Raw genomic sequence first — 22,648 nt, forward strand, 5'->3', positions numbered from 1 at the left:
CTACAAAAACACCCACCTGCATAATTTGATGCTGTTTTAAGGTTTCTGATATATTTTGTGTGATTTGCGGTCAGCAATAGAGACATTTCAGAATGAGTAATTTTTAGTGATGCAAAAAGAAATCAGCTTGCAATGTTCTACATGTTTGGCTGTAATAAGTGACCGGCCTGTTAGAAATTCAGAAATCCAATCTTTGCCTGGTCAGAGAAGGCACCATAACAGGTCCTGCTGAAATCAACAGTCTTTGGTATGGATGTTGTTATGAAGTGAAGAACACTCAAAATTAGCTATTTTCTGTGTCTGGTGTTTAAAAAAAAGACACAAAGGGATGTAGGAATCTATTTAAAAGAAAACTGTATTTTCTTCAACATTTCGAGACAGGTGTTGTTCATCACTGCAAGAGAGTGAGAGTTCAGCAGATAACAGTAAGGGTGAACAGATACTGCAAAGTTGGTCTGTTTGATCCTTTTGAGCTTTTAACATCTGTCTGTCAATGTATCCTGCAGGATTTAAAAATGCTGACAAAGTCTCAGAGTAAAGGTAAGGAACTTCATTCTCTAGGGAAATACAAAGAGACCCCTGTTTAGAGCTAGTAAGAATAACCATGCTAGTCGTGTTTTCCACAAGTATGAGATACTCATGAGAGTTTATTAGTTGAATTTCAAAAATATTTTAAATGCTGTTCCTGTATCTTTTTATATTATAGTTCTTGAAGAGAAATCAGAATAAACTAAAATTGGAAGTGTACCACTAAAGTCTAAAGAGTGCATCTTTAGTACTTTTATACTTCCTCTCCATGTCTGTATACAATCTGAACTGTTACAGTATCTTCCCTTATGTGGAAGACATCACGAGACTGTGGTCATACACACATTGGTTATGAAATAGAAGGTCAACACGAACATTTTGGGGCAATGGTAGCATTATCTGAACAGACACCAGATTTTCCTGTTTAAAAAAAACAAGTAACAAAAAAAAGCCTAAAAACTCAAAATAAGTGAGATTACAAAATAATTGTGGTAAAAAAAGAAGATGGATAATGGATAAAGATATGCTACATCAAATATTGAAACAGACCTGAGGATGTTTTATGGTTCGAATTCTTCACTTTCTTTACTCATTGTTACATTTTCTGAAAGGAGTTACCTGCCTCTGTGCCGGTACTGTTGACGAAAGAGCTTAGTTCAGGTTCATTGCCTAGAAATCAAGGGGTGCAAAGGCTGCGTATGGCTGTGGAGGATTTTGGCTCACATTATCTGTAAATATTCGAATTCAACAACACAATGTTGCTTCATCTCATTTTTATCCCAGAGAGATAAGTAGAACGCTAAAATACATGCTAAATATAATCTTGGTGACTTAGTTTTTTAACAGGAAAATATAATCAAGGGAGTATTTTTTTATGATTTTGTACTTTGAGAGTTGGTCTTGTTTCTTCGTCCTTGTTTCTTCTAGAATCTCTCCATATCTGTGTCTTGGTTAAACATTTACATAGGGTATGCACAATCATTTGTGTGTGTGTTTGTTTTGAGACATTTGTGAATGTGCTCAGTATGGTGTACGTGCCCATTTGTGTGTGGTGTGTCAGGCTAGTGTCCGTGACTGTAGTTTCATTACGCCTCAAACCTGTGGTTAAAGAACTCTCAGGGAGCAAAGCACAAGGTCTAATTATCCTGACCAGACACGCACACAAAGAGGCACACTCACACTAACTCCAAACACACGATCTGTCATCCTTCAGTAAGAGCTAAAACCCTTTGTCCTGAAGGCAGAAATAACCCTCAGAAATATTGTGGACCAGTTGGGTGTGATTTCTTGGCTGCTTATGTATTTGTGTGTGTTTAAGAGTGTGTTGAAAGAAAAAATAGTGGGTAGAAAGACAGGGTACATAACCCTTACTTTACCATCTTTATTAACGTGCAGTTCAGCTCCGATTTGGTATTGTTGTACCTGACTGTAACCTGCTGGCTGAAAGATTGTACAGTTGAATTACTGTGTTGGATTTAACCATTTAGGTAACTCAAGGATTGTTTACATTAAGAAGAGGAGATAAAAAACAAAAGAACAGGAATCCTTTGTGACTGAGATGGAACGGGAAGTCCCAACAGAGGTCATTCAGGTACATCAGGATTCTGCAAAGCAAATCTTGTGCATGCTCCCCTGAATTTCACAAAATTCAGCAAGCTCCCACTGCTAGTCTTTAAATCTGGAGTATAACAAGTGTTTTTAATAACAAATTAAAGGATATTGGTCTTGGCATAAATCCTTGTGACCTCCCAAATATTAAATCTAATAAAGATTTTGGATGCAGCCTTTAAATATGGAAAGAAATAAGGTTTCCTGCAGTACTACCTTCCTGGTAAAGATAGTGCAGGTTCACACAGATTTAAATACAAGGTAATAAATAAGATAATAAATTAAATAAGAGTTAAATGAAAAGAAAAGGAGTTAATAAGTGATAAATTATATAAATAATTAATGAATGATTAATGAATAAATAAGACATAATAAATGTGTATTCATTTTGCTGTTTAAAAATTATTTAAAAAAATTCTAACAGGTACAAAGAGTTAATCAAAGTGACATTTCTGGATTTTAGTTCCCTCTATGAAAAATTGACATCCTTTCTCTCCTTTTTTTAAATATTGTTAAAAGATAGCCATAAACCTTTGCTGAATCTGTTTGTATAGTCTGCTAATGGGTATTTCTTCCAGGGTGTAGATCTTTTTTATTTATTTTGAAACCTAGATACCAAACTCAAACAGTTAATAAAGATGTATTTAAACATTTTCACTGGAGTTGTCTCACTTAACCGACATCATGGTTGGGATTCTTAGTTTTATGGTTTGAACTATTTTTTTCTGCTGCTGGTTTAATGAGAGTGTCACAAAATATTAATGTATTTGAAAATATGATTTAATGCAACTAATGTGTTCTGTTTAGAGGTACGATTACTACTTAATATAAGTGGTGTAGTTATTAGCCTATTTATACTTGTTTAGTTTTATTTTTATACCAGTTTTTGTGTTTGTGAGCTTCTGTTCTATTGTTTTTGCAGTAAATGCCGCAAAATATCGGCGATCATGCTCCCTAGTTGTGATCATTGTCAACTTCTTTCTGCCAGTCAGTTGAACAATCTAATCAAGTATTGCTTTGGTGAAACAAAAGTGAAGGAATCACATACTTGACCTCTACAGCAGCAGCAGTGCAGGTTTCAACCATTGCAAGCTTTGGAAAGAAGGAGCTACATTATTATTTGGTATGTGTCCTAAGATTAGCTGTTTGCTATATAGTTTAAGTAGAGAACCATGTTCAAGGGATTTCAGAGGTTAATTGTTTTGGGGTTGATAGACAAGGTTAGGCATGACTTGGCAGCAAAGATGGAAATAGGGTCAATGACTTTTGTAAAGCAAGCTGCCCAAACAGAAAATGAAATAAAACTGTAAATATACTGTATTGCAAGAAAGACTGCAACACTATTTATAAATTTAACTTTTATTTGGATCAAGGTTTCTTGATCATTTCAATTGAGGGAAAATATTTTTAATCAAAATAATGGACTTCTCAAATTGAATTTGTTATATACAACCACATATTTCTGATCTGCTACAACTGGACAAATGGATGTTTAACATGAGGTGGTGTCTGAGACAAGCTTCAGAAAATTAAGGAACTGATCCTGGGAAAAAAAAGCGAAGTTTAGATGAATTCTTGCAGGAAAAACAAAGAGATGGCTGGTTTAAGAAAATAATGACAGTGCCACTTTTTGTTTTTAGGGCAGCTGCATTAGACATAGAACTGCAACTGCCCTAAAAACACAGGTAGAGCTGTGAGAGGACTTGTTTCAGTGCCGGTATGAATCAGTACTCCTTAGCCACCTAAAATACAGTTGAGATAGCCTACCTATTGATTGTTTTAAAGTGAAGACATGCAACCCATAAGACAACAACACCAGACATTTATGGCAATAAGGCAATCTGACAAGATGATTGTTCTTTGCATTTTACAACTGTTGCTTCACCGAGTTGTTGCATCTTTAATATTGTTTTGGTTCACTTACAATATTCATTTACAAATTTCTTGCAGCGTTAAATTGTAATATTTCTTTGATGGATCATGCAAATTCTAAATCAGTGCATGTTTGAGAGTGTCTGCATGTGTTTTGCTAGCTTGCATGTAAAAAGGTAATTGGCAGCCACAAGCCAAGGAGCGCATGTATGATAATCTAGGAGATTGCAAGTTTTATATTTACATTTTGTTTGGGGGTCTTGCAGTAAATATATCATAAAAAAAAAAAAAAAACGTTAGACATTTTGGCAGAAAGAAATTAGGAGTAAGGAAGGTAGAGAAGGAATATAACAAAGCCAGAGTCCCGTTATGTGGTGCATGTGTGTATGTGTATGTGGTATGTGTGTCTGTGCATGTGTGCTTGTAAGTGTAGCTTTGTTTTGAGAGCTATTTTTAAGAGGCAGCATAGTAAGTTGTGGTAACCAAATAAAATCACATGAGCTTTTTGGCTGACTCAATGTTTCCACTGTGAAAAGAGTGACAAAAGAAGAAGAGCAAGAAGGCAAAATGTGAAACTTAGACTTTACTGCAACAGAGATTTGTCCTCCTGCAGTGAAATCCAAAACTAAAAGCTTATAATTAGTCTTTTAGCAAATAAATAGGTAAGTGATTAAGAACTGAATACACTTAAGATTCTGTACAGCAAGAAACCCTGAAGCATGCATTAAATGCTAAATCTTTATAAATAACAAAACAAGGGGTTAGGCATGTTTTACATTTACATAGATGCAACCTCTCAGAAGTGCTTATATATAGTTTATGTCACCCACCCACTAAATTCCAAATGTGCAGCAGCCATATTGGATACTAAACTCTGGATTCCACAGTGAGCTCCTACTTTCTTAGCAGAACTTCAGTGAGCATTTTTGTTGCATTTCTGATTGGGAATTTAGAAAATCCTACTTCTGAGTACAAAGCAAACACACCATTAGGAACTAGAGTCATTTGGTAACTTGAATTTATTGGAAAGTTTGTTGAAGACTGCTGCCATGAGTGTGGCAAAGAAATGTGTTTCAAGATTGGTCTGACTTAATCAGTCCAGCACTGTTTAATTTACCCTGGTCACATGGATCAAGTATTTCTGTAGCTTATCACGTGAAACAGAAGACAATGAGACTAGTTTTTTTAAATATAAAATAACTTATAAGAAGTTAAATTAATTTTAATTACTCATTATTTTAAAAATACATGTATCATTAAGGTACTGGATCATTTTGTGTTTATAGGGATATGACTGTATTGATTATCAAGTATAGATACCCAAACCTAACAGGTACAAGTGGGTATAATTTGTATAGGAGTGAGTCAAGCAACCTTGCAAAGACCAATCCCAATAAAGTAGGATACATTGCACAAAAAAAGCGTCCCTGCACTGAGCCTTGTGGTGCACCACTGGAAAGGTAATGGGAAAAAGATATTTGTTCTTGCTTTGACACCTTGAAAGAATATGCAAGTTTAAACCAATGGTGAGACATGCTTAGAAAGCCCATCTTGCATACAGATTGTTAGATTTAATTGGTAACAGTGTCAAAGCAACAGCAAAGCACAAGGACCCTTTCCTCGTTGTGCACTGCCAGCTGCCTGTAAGGCCTCAGTCATTAAAAAGATTAAAACATGTAAGTTAGCCACTTGTGATATGAGGAAACTGGTAAATGATCAGCTGCTGGTGTCTTTATGTGCAACTGTCTTTATTGCTTTTCTTTAGTCTCTTGGGTTATTTGCTTGGAGAGACAATCATTTTCGTTGCATGTTTTGGCTTGAAATCCCACACTCACAGTTTGTCAGCTGAGGAGCACATCTGTTTCTAGTTGTGGTGAAAATCCAACCCCTCATTCTGACTGTGATGTATGACTATTCATCAAGATAACTCATAGGCCCTATTGTTCACTGTAATTTATGATTTGTATTCCCAGATCACTGTTTGTATTTGGAGTACAACAGAAGATATGAAATATAGATTTAATAATTCTGTATCTAATCTTTAACCTGAACCTTTCAGATACATGTGTGTTTATACCTTCATATCTAAGATAAAGGAGGAAATCCAATTAAACAATATGTTAAACCAAGTGTTAAATAGTTTGTTTATCTTCAAAAAGCTTAAAAACTGAGAATATGGACCTTCTGAGGTGAGGGTACAAAGAGGGTGCTCTCCTCCCATGCCAACGAGCCTGCTCTTACCTCAAGAAAATTACGACATGTAATACATTTTTAAACGTCTGTATGTGTTCACACTTTACCAATTTAACGCAATGGGAACTATGTTATTTTAAACCTATTGTGGAGGAACACGCCTTTTTGTAAGGCCACGCTGTGCAGATGCACACACGAGGGACAAGGAGTGGGAGATTACAGACAACCGTCTGTATTCCCCTTGCAATGTTAATGGATGGGCAACGCATCTGACAGTCAAGTAAATTATTTTTCAAATTTGTTTTCTAAATAACGCTGGAGGGAGCAAGAGCGCGGAGCGAGGAGGAAAGGAGAAATTAACAGTGGATATATGCCCTGAATGGAAGCTCATATGGGCCTAAACACTAATTTACCTGATGCTTCATGTGTGCAGTTCAAGTGTGCATTTCTGGCTCGCACTTCAAATAAAGCACATCAGTACCCCCCGAAGACCAAAATCCTAGAGGAAACACTGGGCAGTTGTCCAGGGTGGCATCAGATAGGGGGCCCGCAAGCACCCGATAAAAAAATATAACTTGTCAGTTGTACCTTGAACAAGTTTCTTATTGCTTTTATGTGTGGGTTGGCACCCCATTTTTGTCTCCGTAACAACTATTAGATGCTTTCTGCATGCTAGCAGATCATATAGTAGGCATGCCAGGACAGATTTGTTTCTGTCTAACCATCACAAATGTAACAGGTGGAGTTTGATAAATGCAGTTGGGACTAACTGTAACTGTGTACCTTGGTCCGGTAAAGCTATGATTATGGGTGATAGTGGAAAAAGCGCCTTATCCCCACTGTTAGGTATAGTCAGGGGTGAAAGTGAGCCGGTACGGTCCGGTACTGCATACCACTAAAAGATTTTGCGCCGGTACACAGTACTGGGAAGAGTGAGGAACGGCTGTCTTCCTATGAAGCCGTCATCCAGAACCAGTTACGGCACCAAAAATTCCCGAGCACAAAAAGAAGATCAGATCCGCTACCAATAGGCAGTCTAAAACACGACTTAATCTGTTTATAAATATAGCTATTTTCCCCTCATTCCAAATAGTTTCTGAACTGTTCTGCTATGCTGAAGCCTCAATGCTCTTGCTTTGCTTCTCTCCCCTTGGAGCTCCAGGCTTTGTGAACGGCCAGCCTTTAAAACGAGCACCGCTACGTTTAATGTCTGTCTGCTCGCTGCTAAATACCCCAGTTAAAAGCAAAGGGAGAGTAACTAGTTGTGTTTCATGTTAATTTGCTGAATTACAACAACACAGTACAGCTCGAAAACACCGCTATGACCAGAGATTTCACATACACTACACGAGAGCGCATCAGCTCTTACCCCCAAAACAGAGCAGTTGCCATGGAGATTGGTGCGTTCAATTTAATGGAATGGGAGATTTTACACAGGTGGTGCACAGACATAAAAAAACGCCGTTTGCATTAGGACAGGACGAACATTAAATCATTTACCATCTACAGACTTTTAAATAAAAACCACGAAAACAACCAAACTTTCAAATTTTTTATTTAAATGAAATCAAAACTTGACCACAATGCAGAGAACAATAACTTTTTTGTTCAAAATGAAAAGTGATGAAAAGTTATGCATCAAAAAATGGTTTATCATTGTTTCATACATTCTTTAACAATTGAAATATTAATAATATATACAGTACAGACCAAAGGTTTGGACACACTTTCTTATTCAAAGAGTTGTCTTTATTTTCATGACTATGAATATTGTAGCTTCACACTGAAGGCATCAAAACTATGAATTCACACATGTGGAATTATATACTGAACAACAAAGTGTGAAACAACTGAAAATATGTCTTATATTCTAGGTTCTTCAAAGTAGCTACCTTTTGCTTTGATTACTGCTCCGCACACTCTTGGCATTCTGTTGATGAGCTTCAAGAGGTAGTCACCTGAAATGGTTTTCACTTCACAGGTGTGCCCTGTCAGGTTTAATAAGTGGGATTTCAAGCCTTATAAATGGGGTTGGGACCATCAGTTGTGTTGTGCAGGAAGTGGATACAATACACAGCTGATAGTCCTACTGAATAGACTGTTAGAATTTGTATTATGGCAAGAAAAAAGCAGCTAAGAAAAGAAAAACGAGTGGCCATCATTACTTTAAGAAATGAAGGTCAGTCAGTCCGAACAATTGGGAAAACTTTGAAAGTGTCCCCAAGTGCAGTCGCAAAAACCGTCAAGTGCTACAAAGAAACTGGCTCACATGCGGACCGCCCCCGGAAAGGAAGACCAAGAGTCACCTCTGCTGCGGACGATAAGTTCATCCGAGTCACCAGCCTCAGAAATCGCAGGTCAACAGCAGCTCAGATTAGAGAACAGGTCAATGCCACACAGAGTTCTAGCAGCAGACACATCTCTAGAACAACTGTTAAGAGGAGACTGTGTGAATCAGGCCTTCATGGTAAAATAGCTGCTAGGAAACCACTGCTGAGGACAGGCAACAAGCAGAAGAGACTTGTTTGGGCTAAAGAACACAAGGAATGGACATTAGGCCAGTGGAAATCTGTGCTTTGGTCTGATGAGTCCAAGTTTGAGATCTTTGGTTCCAACCACCGCAGAAGAGGTGAACGGATGAACTCTACATGGCTGGTTCCCACCGTGAAGCATGGAGGAGGAGGTGTGATGGTGTGGGGTGCTTTGCAGGTGACACTGTTGGGGATTTACTCAAAATTGAAGGCATACTGAACCAGCATGGCTACCACAGCATCTTGCAGCGGCATGCTATTCCATCCGGTTTGCGTTTAGTGGGACCATCATTTATTTTTCAACAGGACAATAACCCCAAACAAATCTCCAGGCTGTGTAAGGGCTATTTGACCAAGAAGGAGAGTGATGGGGTGCTGCGCCAGATGACCTGGCCTCCACAGTCACCAAACCTGAACCCAATCAAGATGGTTTGGGGTGAGCTGGACCGCAGAGTGAAGGCAAAAGGGCCAACAAGTGCTAAGCATCTCTGGGAACTCCTTCAAGACTGTTGGAAAACCATTTCAGGTGACTACCTCTTGAAGGTCATCAACTGAATGCCAAGAGTGTGCGGAGCAGTAATCAAAGCAAAAGATGGCTACTTTGAAGAACCTAGAATATAAGACATATTTTCAGTTGTTTCACACTTTTTTGTTCCACATGTGTTAATTTATAGTTTTGATGCCTTCAGTGTGAAGCTACAATATTCATAGTCATGAAAATAAAGAAAACTCTTTGAATGAGAAGGTGTGTCCAAACATTTGGTCTGTACTATATATATATATATATATATATATATATTTCTGCCTTATACAGACAGCCCACAGTAAAGTAAAATATTGATACGTTTTAATTAGTTTGAGTTTGGACTTTGCTGAGAGAGAGAGATCTTGAGTAACAACACACACACACACATTATATATATATATATATATATATATATATATATATATATATATATATATATATATATATGCATGCATATATACCCCCAGTGCCTCCCCAGCCCCCCCTCTAGCTCCACCCCTAAGTACCAACAAGAATTTAAAACTATATTCACCCCTGGGTATAGTGGCATACTTATGATGCTGTGGGCCTGTTTGTCTTCCAAAGACCCCAGGTAAACAAGACTTGAAGAGCATTTAAAAAAAGGCATGTTTGGAAAATTACTCAGCACCAATAAGACAATCACTAGTATTGCTGACCAACTATGCAGCCTTTGAAATTTCAAGTTAATAAAAGCAGTTGCTTGAATGCAAAATTAGTCTTTATCCTGCCCACAAACAAGTGATTGAAATCTTAAATTATTTTCTAAGAAATTGCCTGTTATACAAAATAAAATGATAAAAAGATTATCAACCAAATTTACTTTTGATTTTGATTTTTTAGCTAAATATGTCTTCAGCACATATAGTTTAAGATATAAAAACATCCCGTCCCACCTAAATAGATTTAGGATAACACATCAGACCAGTCTTGAAACAAGCTTTCAGTATTCTGCCATCACAACCATATTTAATGTCAAATCATTGCTGTGCTCGGTGAGGTGAGGAAGAGTGCTGAATTAAACTCTGTCAAATTAAAACCCCAAAACCTTGTTCATGTTTTCCGCTGTGGCTTTTAAGAGAGATAAATCATTATTTTGCAAAGATTAACACTGCTGCTTGCAAATTAAGTGTAATAACAATATTCTTAGTTTCACCTCACAGTTAGACATTATTAATGAACTACATGACCAATTCTTCCATGCTGTAAAACTGAAACTTTGGATTTTAAAACAAAAGAGATATCCCTGTGCCAAAAGCTAATGTGTGTTTTTTCAGATAAATTCTGATTTATAAAGGTGGCTGACATTAAGGTTGCAGAGATGAAACCAAAATGCCAAAAATCAACATGTCAAATGTTTGCTTTTCCTTTTTCTGCCAAACACAACAAGTCCAGCTGCAGCTGTGGAGAATTCAGCATTAACAATACTGAGTCTCTCCATGGTTGGATATTTGTTTCTATGGTATCCCCTCAAATGTTGACTTGAAAGTTTTGAAGGTTCCTACGGCGATGATATGAAGGAAAGTATACCCTGAAGGAAGGAAAAGTATCACATGTCCTGTCAACATAAAGTACTTCTCCAGATGTGTTTCCATTCTTCATCTATGCTGGGAATCCGACCAAGTAAAATTGAGTTTAGGGCAACATTTAGACATAATATTTTACTGAACTCAAAATAAGAAAGTTGTACATGTGGATTACTTTAATTCCAGTCAAACTAAAGGAGCAGAAGAATTGATATTTTTTATATATTTTGTTTTCTTTACTATATTATTCAAAGTGTTTTTAGGGGAAAATATCTAACATGGCAACTCTGGTAAAAATAGTACAATAAAATAATATTTTATTGCAATAGCATAATCTTACAGTGAAATGTACATAATATTCTAACCTTCAACACTTATTTTCAAAATAAATCTAACTGAAGTGTTTCAGTTGGATTTTTTCTACAGTATCTTGGAATTTTATTCAGTAATCAGTGACCTTCCGTTTCCCCAGCCCATTTCATTTTTATCCACTATTCAAAATGGGTAAAATAAGAGAACATGCCATTCAAGTAAGGTTTATGTGGTTTGATCTTCATGAGTCAGGACATGACTGCAAGAAAATTACCTAAACGTACCCATATCTTTATAAACAACTCTTTTCACTGTTTTCCCTTATCTATATCTAACTTATTTAGTTAACCAATGACCATCAAACAACGTTCAGTCTTGTAAAGCCAGGGGAAGTTTTTTTTCCCTCTGACAACTAAGCTGGGTCAAAACCAGTTCTGTGGTAACTAGACTTTTGCTGCTTGTTAGGGGCACAGTGTGGAGTGTGAATCTTTGTATTTGGACCTGGGGCAGGAGAGCCACTCTGGCTGCTCCATGCAAGAGAGTTGCCATCTTCACACCGCAAATTTATGTTCGCAAAATAGATATTTCGAGAGAATTCTGAAGTGAAGAATGTCCCTTTGACTTAATATCGCTTTAGGTGCACAGCATTCACTGCTATATTATGTTTTGAAGCATTCTGACTGTGTGTGGTTCCAGAGGGGGTACTTAAACAGGCTCTTTTAATGAGTTGCTGTGTGTTTGAGGTGGTGTAGTCAGCTGATGAGGTTGCTAACAGCTGAGCTGATGGCCGAAGAAAACTCACTGGCGATGATGGACGTTCAGGAGAAACTGTGCTGGCGTCAGTTACAAGCATGGATATGACTAATTTAGCCGAATCCAGGTCAGACTTTGCTTACTTCAGACGTCGGACCCAATCTAGGCATTTAGGTAAAGGCTATCTAGCTTGGAGTGCCTACTTTTAAGCTTGCTGTGCTGCTCTCAGCATGTAAATCCTCTTCAATCTGCTGACAGAGGCAGTCAAGCTGACACGGCTTAATGTTCTCCTCCAGTGTTGCAGTTTGAGCAGAGGAGAGATGGAGTGTCTTCCAGATCGTGAGGAAGAACTAGAAATGTTGCTGTGGCTCCTGTGTTTGCTCTTTGCATTTCAAGAAGGTGTGTCAGAATTAACTGGGAGAGTGTTGTAACCAACTACATAGTCCTCTAGGTGAGAGGGAAGACAGCTTGTTCTGTGAGGTTTGTCCTTTGGCTCTTATTCACCCGTCACTGCAGCATTCATGTTGCTTTGATGTTACTTCAATCCGTCTCGATGGACCAAGGTTAATGTGGCAGATCACTCCTAGAACGGTAGAAAAACACTAGCTATAGGGCAACATGGAAGGATTATTCAGGCTAGAGAATCCGAAGACTGGAGGTCGTGAACACCAAATTTATTCCAGCTGTTAAAACTGAAAATTAGTTGCAAAACTACTTGCAAGACATGTTTGTGTGTGTGTGTGCGTGTGGTCTGAAACAGATGAAATAAGCACAATTATAAGAAAATAATTGTGACATTAAGAAGTGCATTTACTGAACAATTTAACTAATAAGCAGCAGAAATATTAACACCAATCAGAAGATTCAGAATCACAGCAACACATTGCACAAACACTGCTGCATCAATTATAGTATAAAAAATGATGTGGCTGTATCTACAGCAACATCAGGCAGCAGCATGTCTACCGACTAGGCATTAGCATCCTATGCTAGCAATTCCAATGCACCAGCTAACAACATGAATGTGGTGCAAATTTCTGATTCACCATTAAATAATATCAACACAAAATACACCAAAGTAATGTCCAATGATACTTAATCATTAGACACATTAACGTCAACCATGATGTGATAAATCTCGGCATGTTTCACGGCAATAGCTGACCGAGTGGAAACAGTCTTTCTAACAGATTTCTTCTGTGATTTGTCACTCATTTTTATTATGCTAAATTATAATACAAACTGGTTCTTTTCAAAACAATCAGGTATGCATTTTTTATTTTAGTGTTTTGTGTATTTTATTTGATTATGTGTAAGCAGTTTGTTTGACTTGGGTCCAAGTGAGAAGTGAAATTGTAACCAGACTGTTTCAAATGCAGGGTTAAATAGTCTTCCCTTCACCTGTTTCCTCTGCTGGCCTTACACTTCTCTGTGGTTTCTGGCTCACCACACCAGCTTTGATATGCCTCTCTTATTTTCATCCCAAAAGATCCTGTTTTTCAGAGAAAAGCCCTTGGCAAGAGATTTATAGTGATTGACTGGGTAGTATTGTACAGTTCATCAGGCCAGGCTGCATTTTATTGGATGATTGCCAATTTAGGTTGTAGATCTTGCAATGATGATAGAAAAAATCAGTCCAGCTCTTAAAAATGTTTTACAGTGTTCTTGTAAAAAGTCTAGTTGTAGCATAAAGGTTTTTCCTAAAGTATTTATCTATTTGATTGACAAAGACAGTGTGGGTTTTTAGTCACAGGTACAGTATAGTCTTAACCTTGTACTGTCATTTCTTCTAAGTAGCTTTATGATTTAGCTAAAAGTCTATAACCCTACAGAAACAGCTCAGAAATGGAAAAAATAGTGATTAAATACATATATAAGCAATAGCATGTATAATGTTTATTGCGGATTTTATTGTGCTAAAACAATGCATGAATGTGTAGTTTCCTTTCATTTCAGTTTCCAAAATAGAGGAGCAGTCTACAATAGGGCTGACAAATATGCCTTTGGAAGCAATCCAAGTGGTTAACTAGTTAGAACAACGAAACACGCCTTGTGCCTCTGAGCAATATGTTTTAGTTGTACTTTTTAATCTATATCATTTATCCGCTCAGTGTTCCACTGTTGTGATAGCAAGAAATCTGTTTGTATGGAAAGCAAAACAAACTACATTTTATCTGAACTAATGAGCCATTACATTTGTTCTTTTTTCCTGCCACTCTTATACATAACACATTATTCTCAGCTACACAACTATCTTGGATTAGAATAAAGTGTCATTTTAATATGTCCCATAATGTGTATTATGAACTCAGACCTTATTGTTTTTCAGTGATAAATCTCAAAGCTCAACTCATTATATTGTGGCAGGTAACGGGTTAAAGTGGCTTCTTTGGCATTATTTCCAGATTAAACTGTAACTCCAATCCAGTCACTTTGCATACCAATAAAAAGAATATTAAAGCGAATCCATGAAGAAATTGTTTACTTGGCAATAAACATTTTAACACCAGTATTGTTACGGACACTGTATATAAAGGATATCTGAAAAAAGATCATAAGCCTTTATACAAACTTGACCTATAAAAGGTGGAAAATAAAAAGAAACACGTGTGCATTAAAACACACGCTGGCACCTGAAGGCTGTGAGAGTAAATGGCAGAGGGTTGCGGCAGGATGTTTGACATCTATAATTACCTGCTTCCTGTGGATGTAAACATGCAGCATGTATGTCCCTTTGATTTCTTAAGCATCAGTCAATTCTGATGTTTTTACAGTTTTAGAACTGCACACTCAGAACATCTGATGACTGATGCAATTTCTTCATGTGAGCCTGAAGATTTTTTTATAGGTAGAACAGAATATCCTTTGAAATTACACTGCCTTGCGAAAGTATTCGGCCCCCTTGAACTTTTCAACCTCTTGCCACATTTCAGGCTTCAAACATAAAGATATAAAATTCTAATTTTTTGTGAAGAATCAACAACAAGTGGGACGCAATCATGAAGTGGAATAAAATTTAATGGATGTGTCAAACTTGTTTAACAAATAAAAAACTGAAAAGTGCGGTGTGCAATATTATTCGGCCCCCTTGCGTTAATATTTTGTAGCGCCACCCTTTGCTGCAATTACAGCTGCAAGTCGCTTGGGGTATGTCTCTATCAGTTTTGCACATCGAGAGACTGAAATTCTTGCCCATTCTTCCTTGCAAAACAGCTGGAGCTCAGTGAGGTTGGATGGAGAGCGTTCGTGAACAGCAGTCTTCAGCTCTCTCCACAGATTCTCGATTGGATTCAGGTCTGGACTTTGACTTGGCCATTCCAACACCTGGATACGTTTATTTGTGAACCATTCCATTGTAGATTTGGCTTTATGTTTTGGATCATTGTCTTGTTGGAAGATAAATCTCCGTCCCAGTCTCGGGTCTCTTGCAGACTCCAACAGGTTTTCTTCCAGAATTGTCCTGTATTTGGCCCCATCCATCTTCCCATCAATTGTGGCCATCTTCCTTGTCCCTGCTGACGAAAAGCAGGCCCAAACCATGATGCTGCCACCACCATGTTTGACAGTGGGGATGGTGTGTTCAGGGTGCTGAGCTGTGTTGCTTTTATGCCAAACATATCGTTTTGCATTGTGGCCAAACAGTTCGATTTTGGTTTAATCTGACCAGAACACCTTCTTCCACATGTTTGGTGTGTCTCCCAGGTGGCTTGTGGCAAACTTTAAACGAGACATTTTATGGATATCTTTGAGAAATGGCTTTCTTCTTGCCACTCTTCCATAAAGGACAGATTTGTGCAGCGTACGACTGATTGTTGTCCTATGGACAGACTCTCCCACCTCAGCTGTAGATCTCTGCAGTTCATCCAGAGTGATCATGGGCCTCTTGGCTGCATCTCTGATCAGTCTTCTCCTTGTTCAAGATGAAAGTTTAGAGGGACGGCCGGGTCGTGGTAGATTTGCAGTGGTCTCATACTCCTTCCATTTCAATATGATTGCTTGCACAGTGCTCATTGGGATGTTTAAAGCTTGGGAAATCTTTTTGTATCCAAATCTGGCTTTAAACGTCTCCACAACAGTATCTCAGACCTGCCTGTTGTGTTCCTTGGTCTTCATGATGCTCTCTGCACTTTGAACAGAACCCTGAGACTATCACAGAGCAGGTGCATTTATACGGAGACTTGATTACACACAGGTGGATTCATTTGGGACAACATTGGATCATTCAGAGATCCTCACTGAACTTCTTGAGTGAGTTTGCTGCACTGAAAGTAAAGGGGCCGAATAATATTGCATGCCCCACTTTTCAATTTTTTATTTGTTAAAAAGGTTTTACACATCCAATAACTTTCATTCCACTTCACCAATGTGTCCCACTTGTTGTTGAGTCTTCACAAAAAATTGGAATTTTATATCTTTATGTTTGAATCCTGAAATGTAGCAAAAGGTTGAAAAGTTCAAGGGGGCCGAATACTTTCGCAAGGCACTGTATATGGCCAGGTCATGTGTGAATAGAAGGAAATAAACAACATGCCATATAAAAAGATAGTCTCCGGACCTTTGGGCTTCATTAGCTCTCTTTGTCTAATAAATCTGAGCTGGTAAACAGCCAATTAGGATATTGACGTAATATTTATTTTGGCAGTGGCACAAATAATGTGCTTAGGATACTCTGCGGTTTCTTTTTGTGGTGATAAATCCCATTGTTTATATCATATCTTGTAATTCATTGTAAAACATATAATTTAATTAAAAAGTAAACTTCATTTCATAAATCATAAATCTTTACTGCATTTATGCCCTGATAAAAATCATCAACTAGCTTAATGGGTAGGAACCAGGTTAAGGCTTTTACGTCACACCTGAAGGTTTTATATGATTAAATCGTGATACCATGATAACCTTAGTAAAGAAAAACATTTTTCAAATATTCATATATTCATCTTCTATACCGCTTACTCCATAGTGGGTGACGGGGGAGCTGGTGCCTATCTCCAGCAGTCTACAGGCGAGAGGCAGGGTACACCCTGGACAGGTCGCCAATCCATCACAGGGAAACACAGAGACACATAGCACAAACAACCCTGCACACACCCATTCATACCTTAGGGCAATTTTAGAGAGACCAATTATCCTATCAGTCATGTTTTTGGACTGTGGGAGGAAGCCGGAGTACCCGGAGAGAATCCACACATGTACGAGGAGAACATGAAAACTCCATGCAGAAAGACGTGGCCGGGAGTCAAACCCACAACCTTCTTGCTGCAAGGCAACAGTGCTACCAACTGCAGCCCATTTTTCAGCCATTATATTTTAAATAATGATGTCTTTTATAAAGGTAAAGAATGTCTATAACTGCACTAGTCGCACCCAGGCCTGATTACTGCATGACCTGTAGAATCAAGAAAAAAGAAAGACATTAGTCCCTGATCGAAAGAAGAACAGATGAGAAACAAAGGGTTAAAAGCTATTATCTACTGATGTAGAAAAGTTGATCAAATAATTTTTGGTGTAACTAAGAATACGCTATACAAATACACTCAAATAGACAAGAAGATTTGTAATTAATCCAATGTTTTGTATCTTGTGTTTTTTCTTACTGTTATTTAAGAATGTAGGGTACACCTAGGTAAATTTGTAAATATGATAAATATGATAGTCATGAGATACATGTTTAGGAGAGATTATAGTTATTCTTACTTTTATGTAATATATCATTTATTGAATTTTTTCTTGTAAAGAAATATAACATGCATATGAATGCAATAACAGGCTTAACTATACATTACTGATAAATACTGAGTTATAAATAAGTTTTCACTTCTTCCTACTTCACTTTTAAACTGATAAACAGTGGCAGTTGTCGGCAGTATACAGGCTTGATTTTGGATAGCTTTTTTCCCAGCTTTCTGTACTCAATTTGAGTATCTTTGTTAATAAAATTTCTTTGAACATCTGAAACATTTAATTGTGACACAAAAAGGCAAAACAAGAAACCTGGAAGGAGAAAAGAACTGTTTCACAGTACCATATATATTGGGAAAAAACAGCTCCATGGCAGTGAAAACAGTTGTGTACCCTTTCTGCTTCTATATGATTTGAGAGGGAACGTAGGATCAGGTGCTGCTTATCAAATGCATTTGTTTTACTGATTTTTTGTTTCACAGAGGTATGACTACCTCTGTGAAAGCAGGAGGTTTGCAGTTTGCTTGTCTGGAGCATGCTGGCATTAAATTGTAAACCACCAAAATAACTTTAGGTAAATCTTTAGAGGTTTTTTTTTTTTTTTTCATTATATGAATTCTTAACAGCGTATAGCTTGGTAAAGCTAAGTATAAAGTAATTTGAGCCTGTAAGTTTGAACAAACTCTTTGTTCTCTCATTAATGTAACACATAGTTTTTGTGTGCTTTCTTTTGCAGAGAATGGCGAGAAGACACCAGCAAAATATGGTCCCTCTAAACCTGATGCCACACATCCAGCAAGAGCCTGTTGCCATGCTCTGTGTCGGCCTTCTGCTCCTCCTGATTGGACGAATAATGTACTTGCAAGGCAGTACAAACAGCCATGACCACTCTCAGGCTTAGCCTTGGGAAAACCCAGCAGACGTAGCATTTTTCTTGATTATGTTTTGAACATATATCAGATCTGGACTCATTTATATATATATACATATATATATACACACATGGGATGTAATTTGCTTGTTCCTTCCCCTTTGGAACTTTTTTTTTCTTTTAGGAAGGAACTCTAAAACGTTCATATGTTTGATTTTCCTTAATGGCCTTCCAGCCTCCATCATTCGACCAAAGAGGCGAGATTTGCACTCCGTTTCTTGAGCAGAGGCAGTCATTTCAGCTGAAAAATTATGCCTGTGGAAATTCAAACGTGCCTTGTACAGGTGGTTGTTTACTTTATTTAGATTGATTTAAGTTTCTTTTTTACTATTGTACAGAGATTATGTGCTTCCTGGGCAATCACACGCTGTGACCCGGAGTTGTCAAAGTACATGGGTGTGAAATCTTTTTCTTCTCTTTCCACCTTTGATGCATTTAAAATAGAACTCCAGTTACATTGTTAAAATCCAGCTGATTTATGAACTTTATGGGAACAGGTGTCACACTATCTTCCCAAACTACTGTCATTTTATATTTTATTTCCACAAAATATATCCTTCTGTGCCAACCTTGCAAACTGATAAAAATCAATAACACACCATCATTTTTAGCCAGGTGTTCAGCTGTAGTTCTTCTTTGAGCTGTCATACGATTCAAATAATTCGTGAAATTGGATTAAAAGATGCAGCAATGATTCATTGACTATTTGAAAAAAAAAAGATTCTCTACTAGTTTTCATAAATTTTTTAATTCAGTTTTTTTTTACATTGCAAATGATATCTTTTATTCATGTATGTCATAACAGAAGTATTTTAAACAGCAGTTAAAATTAGTTTTAGCACCAATTTTAGATGCATTACTTCATGCAAAAAATGGCAATAAACAGCAATTTTATACTTAGCATTTTAACAGAGATTTTGCACCTTTGTTAACTAAAATCCACCGCTCAGTCATCCACTGGTTAATGCAATAACTGTTACCACACTGCCCAAAAAGCAGAGTGATGTCGATGAGCAAAGTAACAATGAAAATCAAGTCAGTCATTAAAACTAGTAAGTAGTGTCATTTCTTGCTTTGCTGTTTATTCATCCATAAACTTTTCGTGATCAAATTTTATGGTCTTCCAGCATCTGGTTTTCTCGTTACCAGCCAGGGTGAAATTAACCAGCGGGTTTTGGTTTGTTGACAATTTTCCATTTATTAGCACAGTGATTTGGACCGGGCCAAGTCTGCTCATGCCTGCCAGGTCATTAAACAGTTGGAGAGGTTTCTGGATATCACTCAGGCATGGCTGATACAGGAAAAGGATGTTTTTATGTCGTTGGAATGGATTGTAATTAGTAACTTATCTAACAAAGACAATACAATGGTTAGAGTAAAAAAAAAAACTATTTAGCTGTGCACATTAAAACTTCTACTGTCATGAAAAAATACTTTTAGTTTTGATTATTTTTGTACAATTTTCTTTTGGTGGAAAAATAGTCTTTTCCATTTAGATTTTTTGTGCCCTGCTTCAAGATGTACTGCTAGGATTTGTTCCTGAAAGTTTCTAAAGTATCAATTTTGGATTTGACAAGGTAAAATAATTTAAATCAACGAACAGCTTAGATTGGTGCTCAAAGTATACCAAAGTTTTAAAAAGTCACAGTTTCAAAGCTGGTCAGGTGGTTGAATAAAAGGCTACTATCAGGGTTTTTAAACAGTCTAGATATATGTGGAATCTGATTAAAATATTTTCTAGCTCTGCATAAGTATAGAGAATGATGGTATGGAAAATATTTGCATATCCAGACTTTTCCTCCTATTATTGTCTAAGTGTTTCTTTCCAGCCTCTCTCCTTCTCGTCCTTCCTTCTTTCCTTCCTTTCTTTTTTCTTTTGTTCTTCCATTCTTCCTTTCCTCCTCAATCCTCCCCAAGCTTCCTTCCTTTCTGTCCTTTTTTCTTTCCTACCTTCCTAATTTCCTTATTTCTTCCTTCATATCTTTCTGCCCATTCTTTCCTTTGTTGTTTACTTCCTACCTTTCTTACCATGTCTCCTTTCCATCTTTTCTACCATGAATTCTTTGTTACATTTCTCTCATTTTTGTTCTTAGTAGAAACATAACTGCAGTAAATTAATGGTAAACGTTTATACTTTTAAAAATGGGTCATAAATTGACTTAAATCTATTCTAGATTCTGGATGGACCATTTTGGAGTTTATACATGAAAAATGTAGGATTTGCACTTTTATGATAAGTACAAATTGGGCTACAATATTTTGGGTCATGCAAAATTAATCAGTCATGCTGTGAAAACTATTACTCTTACACTGTTTTAAAATATTTGTGTAAAATAATATGATACTGTGAATCTGTGGTATTTTCACTCAAAGGTATCATACTATGTGACTCTCAAACCAGCCCAAGCCTAGTTGATAATCATCAGTGAAATCTCACTCTCTTTAGCTTCATCAGCTTCACATCCAGATAATGAAACAGTAGCAGGTACCTGCTGCTGAGTTGGTACGTGATTGTAATGAAGAGCTAGTATAGGCACACATTTGTAAAAATGAACTCATTCTTTTTAAAAGCCCATTGATGCAGTGTTAACTCAGACTTTAGATGCTTTAGATGATAATTTAGTTCTATTTTCTTTGACTGCAGTGTCAGAACCTGCAAGCAGTTTGGCTAAGATGTATAAAGGTTAGGTCATAAATAAAAACTGTTTCCCAGTCAAAAATCTTTCTTTTCAAACGTTCTCTTAATGTAATTTGCATGATGTTTCAGCCAATGTAAGTTAAAAGGCAAAGATCTGTAGAATTACCAGTGGCGGGTAAGATTACATATGTTTTTCTAAAGTCTTTATTAAGTACCTGCCTTTAACAAATTTGAAAGGACAATAAAATCACAGCTTACACATGTAAGACAGCATCAGTGCGTTAGCTAAATTCCCCTAGCACAGTCTGACTGTGATACTATTTTCTTTTTATTAAATAGGCTTCTAAATGTATACTGCAATAGTAACGTCTATTAGCATTGTTTGAAATTAGTTTAAAAATTTGTAAATTCTTGTCTGATTTCATCTAAATAGTTTTTGACATTCATGAATCACACTAAGTTTTTTTGTATGTTGGAGAGATGTATTCCTTGCCGTGTAAATATTCTGATTAGTTCAAGCGTTTTTTTTTTCCATTACAAATGCAGCATGCTTGTCTTCCTTCCTTTTTCAGTGTTTAGCTTTGCTTCTCCTTCACTGTGACACCGAGAGCGCTGTGACTGCATGTTGATTTCTGATATTGTGCCATATGAAACCTACAACCTCATTTTGAAATACTGTGTTACAGCCGGCGTGTGAGAGAGGAGCATTTCAGGGAGGAAACCGAAAGACGATTTACTGCTTTCTGAAACTGATATGGAAACCTTGTAATGAGCATATTGTTCGTATGTCTTCGGAAGGTGTTTGAGCACAGAAACACTTTTCTGAGTGTGTGTGTGTGTGTGTGTGTTACATTCAGGGTTTTATTGACTTGCATCAAGCGCTGCTGGAATGACTGTGTCAAATTGTGTTGACCATTTCGGTTTGTTTTGGCTTCAGGATATTTTAAAATCCACAGCCTTTTGCAGGTAAATACTTGTTAACAAGCAGGAACACAACAGATTATTTCATTGAAAAACAAATTAACAGATAAAACACAGGAAGCTTGTGTGACCCAGAGACACTGCAGTGTGCTTTGCTTTTGCTGAAAATGCTGTAAATGCTTCTATTGAACCTTAAATGTACAGGAGTCAAAACAGAAAAGAATGACTCCAGATGACCCAGTTCAAGTGTAGCAACCAGTACTTTTTGTTTATATTGCAAACTGTAATACAATTTCAATTTCTTACAATTTCTGTCCTGGAAACAATGCTTTTACAACTTTGTACATTAAAAGAAATAAATCATGTTGTTTGATGTGATCTTTTTTTCAACAAATAAAATTATTCCATTTTCTGTTACAAAAATAATGTACAAGAAATCCATACACGACACAAAAGGAAATAGGAATTGGTGCATGAGTTAATTTGGCCACACTTATCAGACTAAATGTCAAACTATTTCACTGTAAAGATACTGAGAAGTCGAACAATTAACTTTAATGTTTTGGACTCAGACTCAGTTAATGCAAATATGCAGTCCTAAAGGGTAGG

At 37.0% G+C, this 22,648-nt stretch overlaps 1 protein-coding gene across 1 annotated transcript in view; it reads left to right on the top strand.

Annotated features, from left to right (window-relative positions):
* The window catches only part of LOC124859569 (bcl-2-like protein 11), a 40,799-nt gene extending 18,397 nt beyond the window's left edge, over positions 1 to 22,402 (top strand). Inside the window, exon 4 of the mRNA XM_047352451.1 lies at positions 18,286 to 22,402. Within this exon, the coding sequence (XP_047208407.1) occupies positions 18,286 to 18,450 (165 nt within the window). The 3' untranslated portion in view covers positions 18,451 to 22,402. The remainder of the gene's footprint in view (positions 1 to 18,285) is intronic.
* The last annotated feature ends 246 nt before the right edge of the window (positions 22,403 to 22,648 follow it).

The sequence above is a fragment of the Girardinichthys multiradiatus genome, chromosome 22 (genome assembly GCF_021462225.1).
Source record: "Girardinichthys multiradiatus isolate DD_20200921_A chromosome 22, DD_fGirMul_XY1, whole genome shotgun sequence".
In the NCBI taxonomy this organism is placed as follows: domain Eukaryota; kingdom Metazoa; phylum Chordata; class Actinopteri; order Cyprinodontiformes; family Goodeidae; genus Girardinichthys; species Girardinichthys multiradiatus.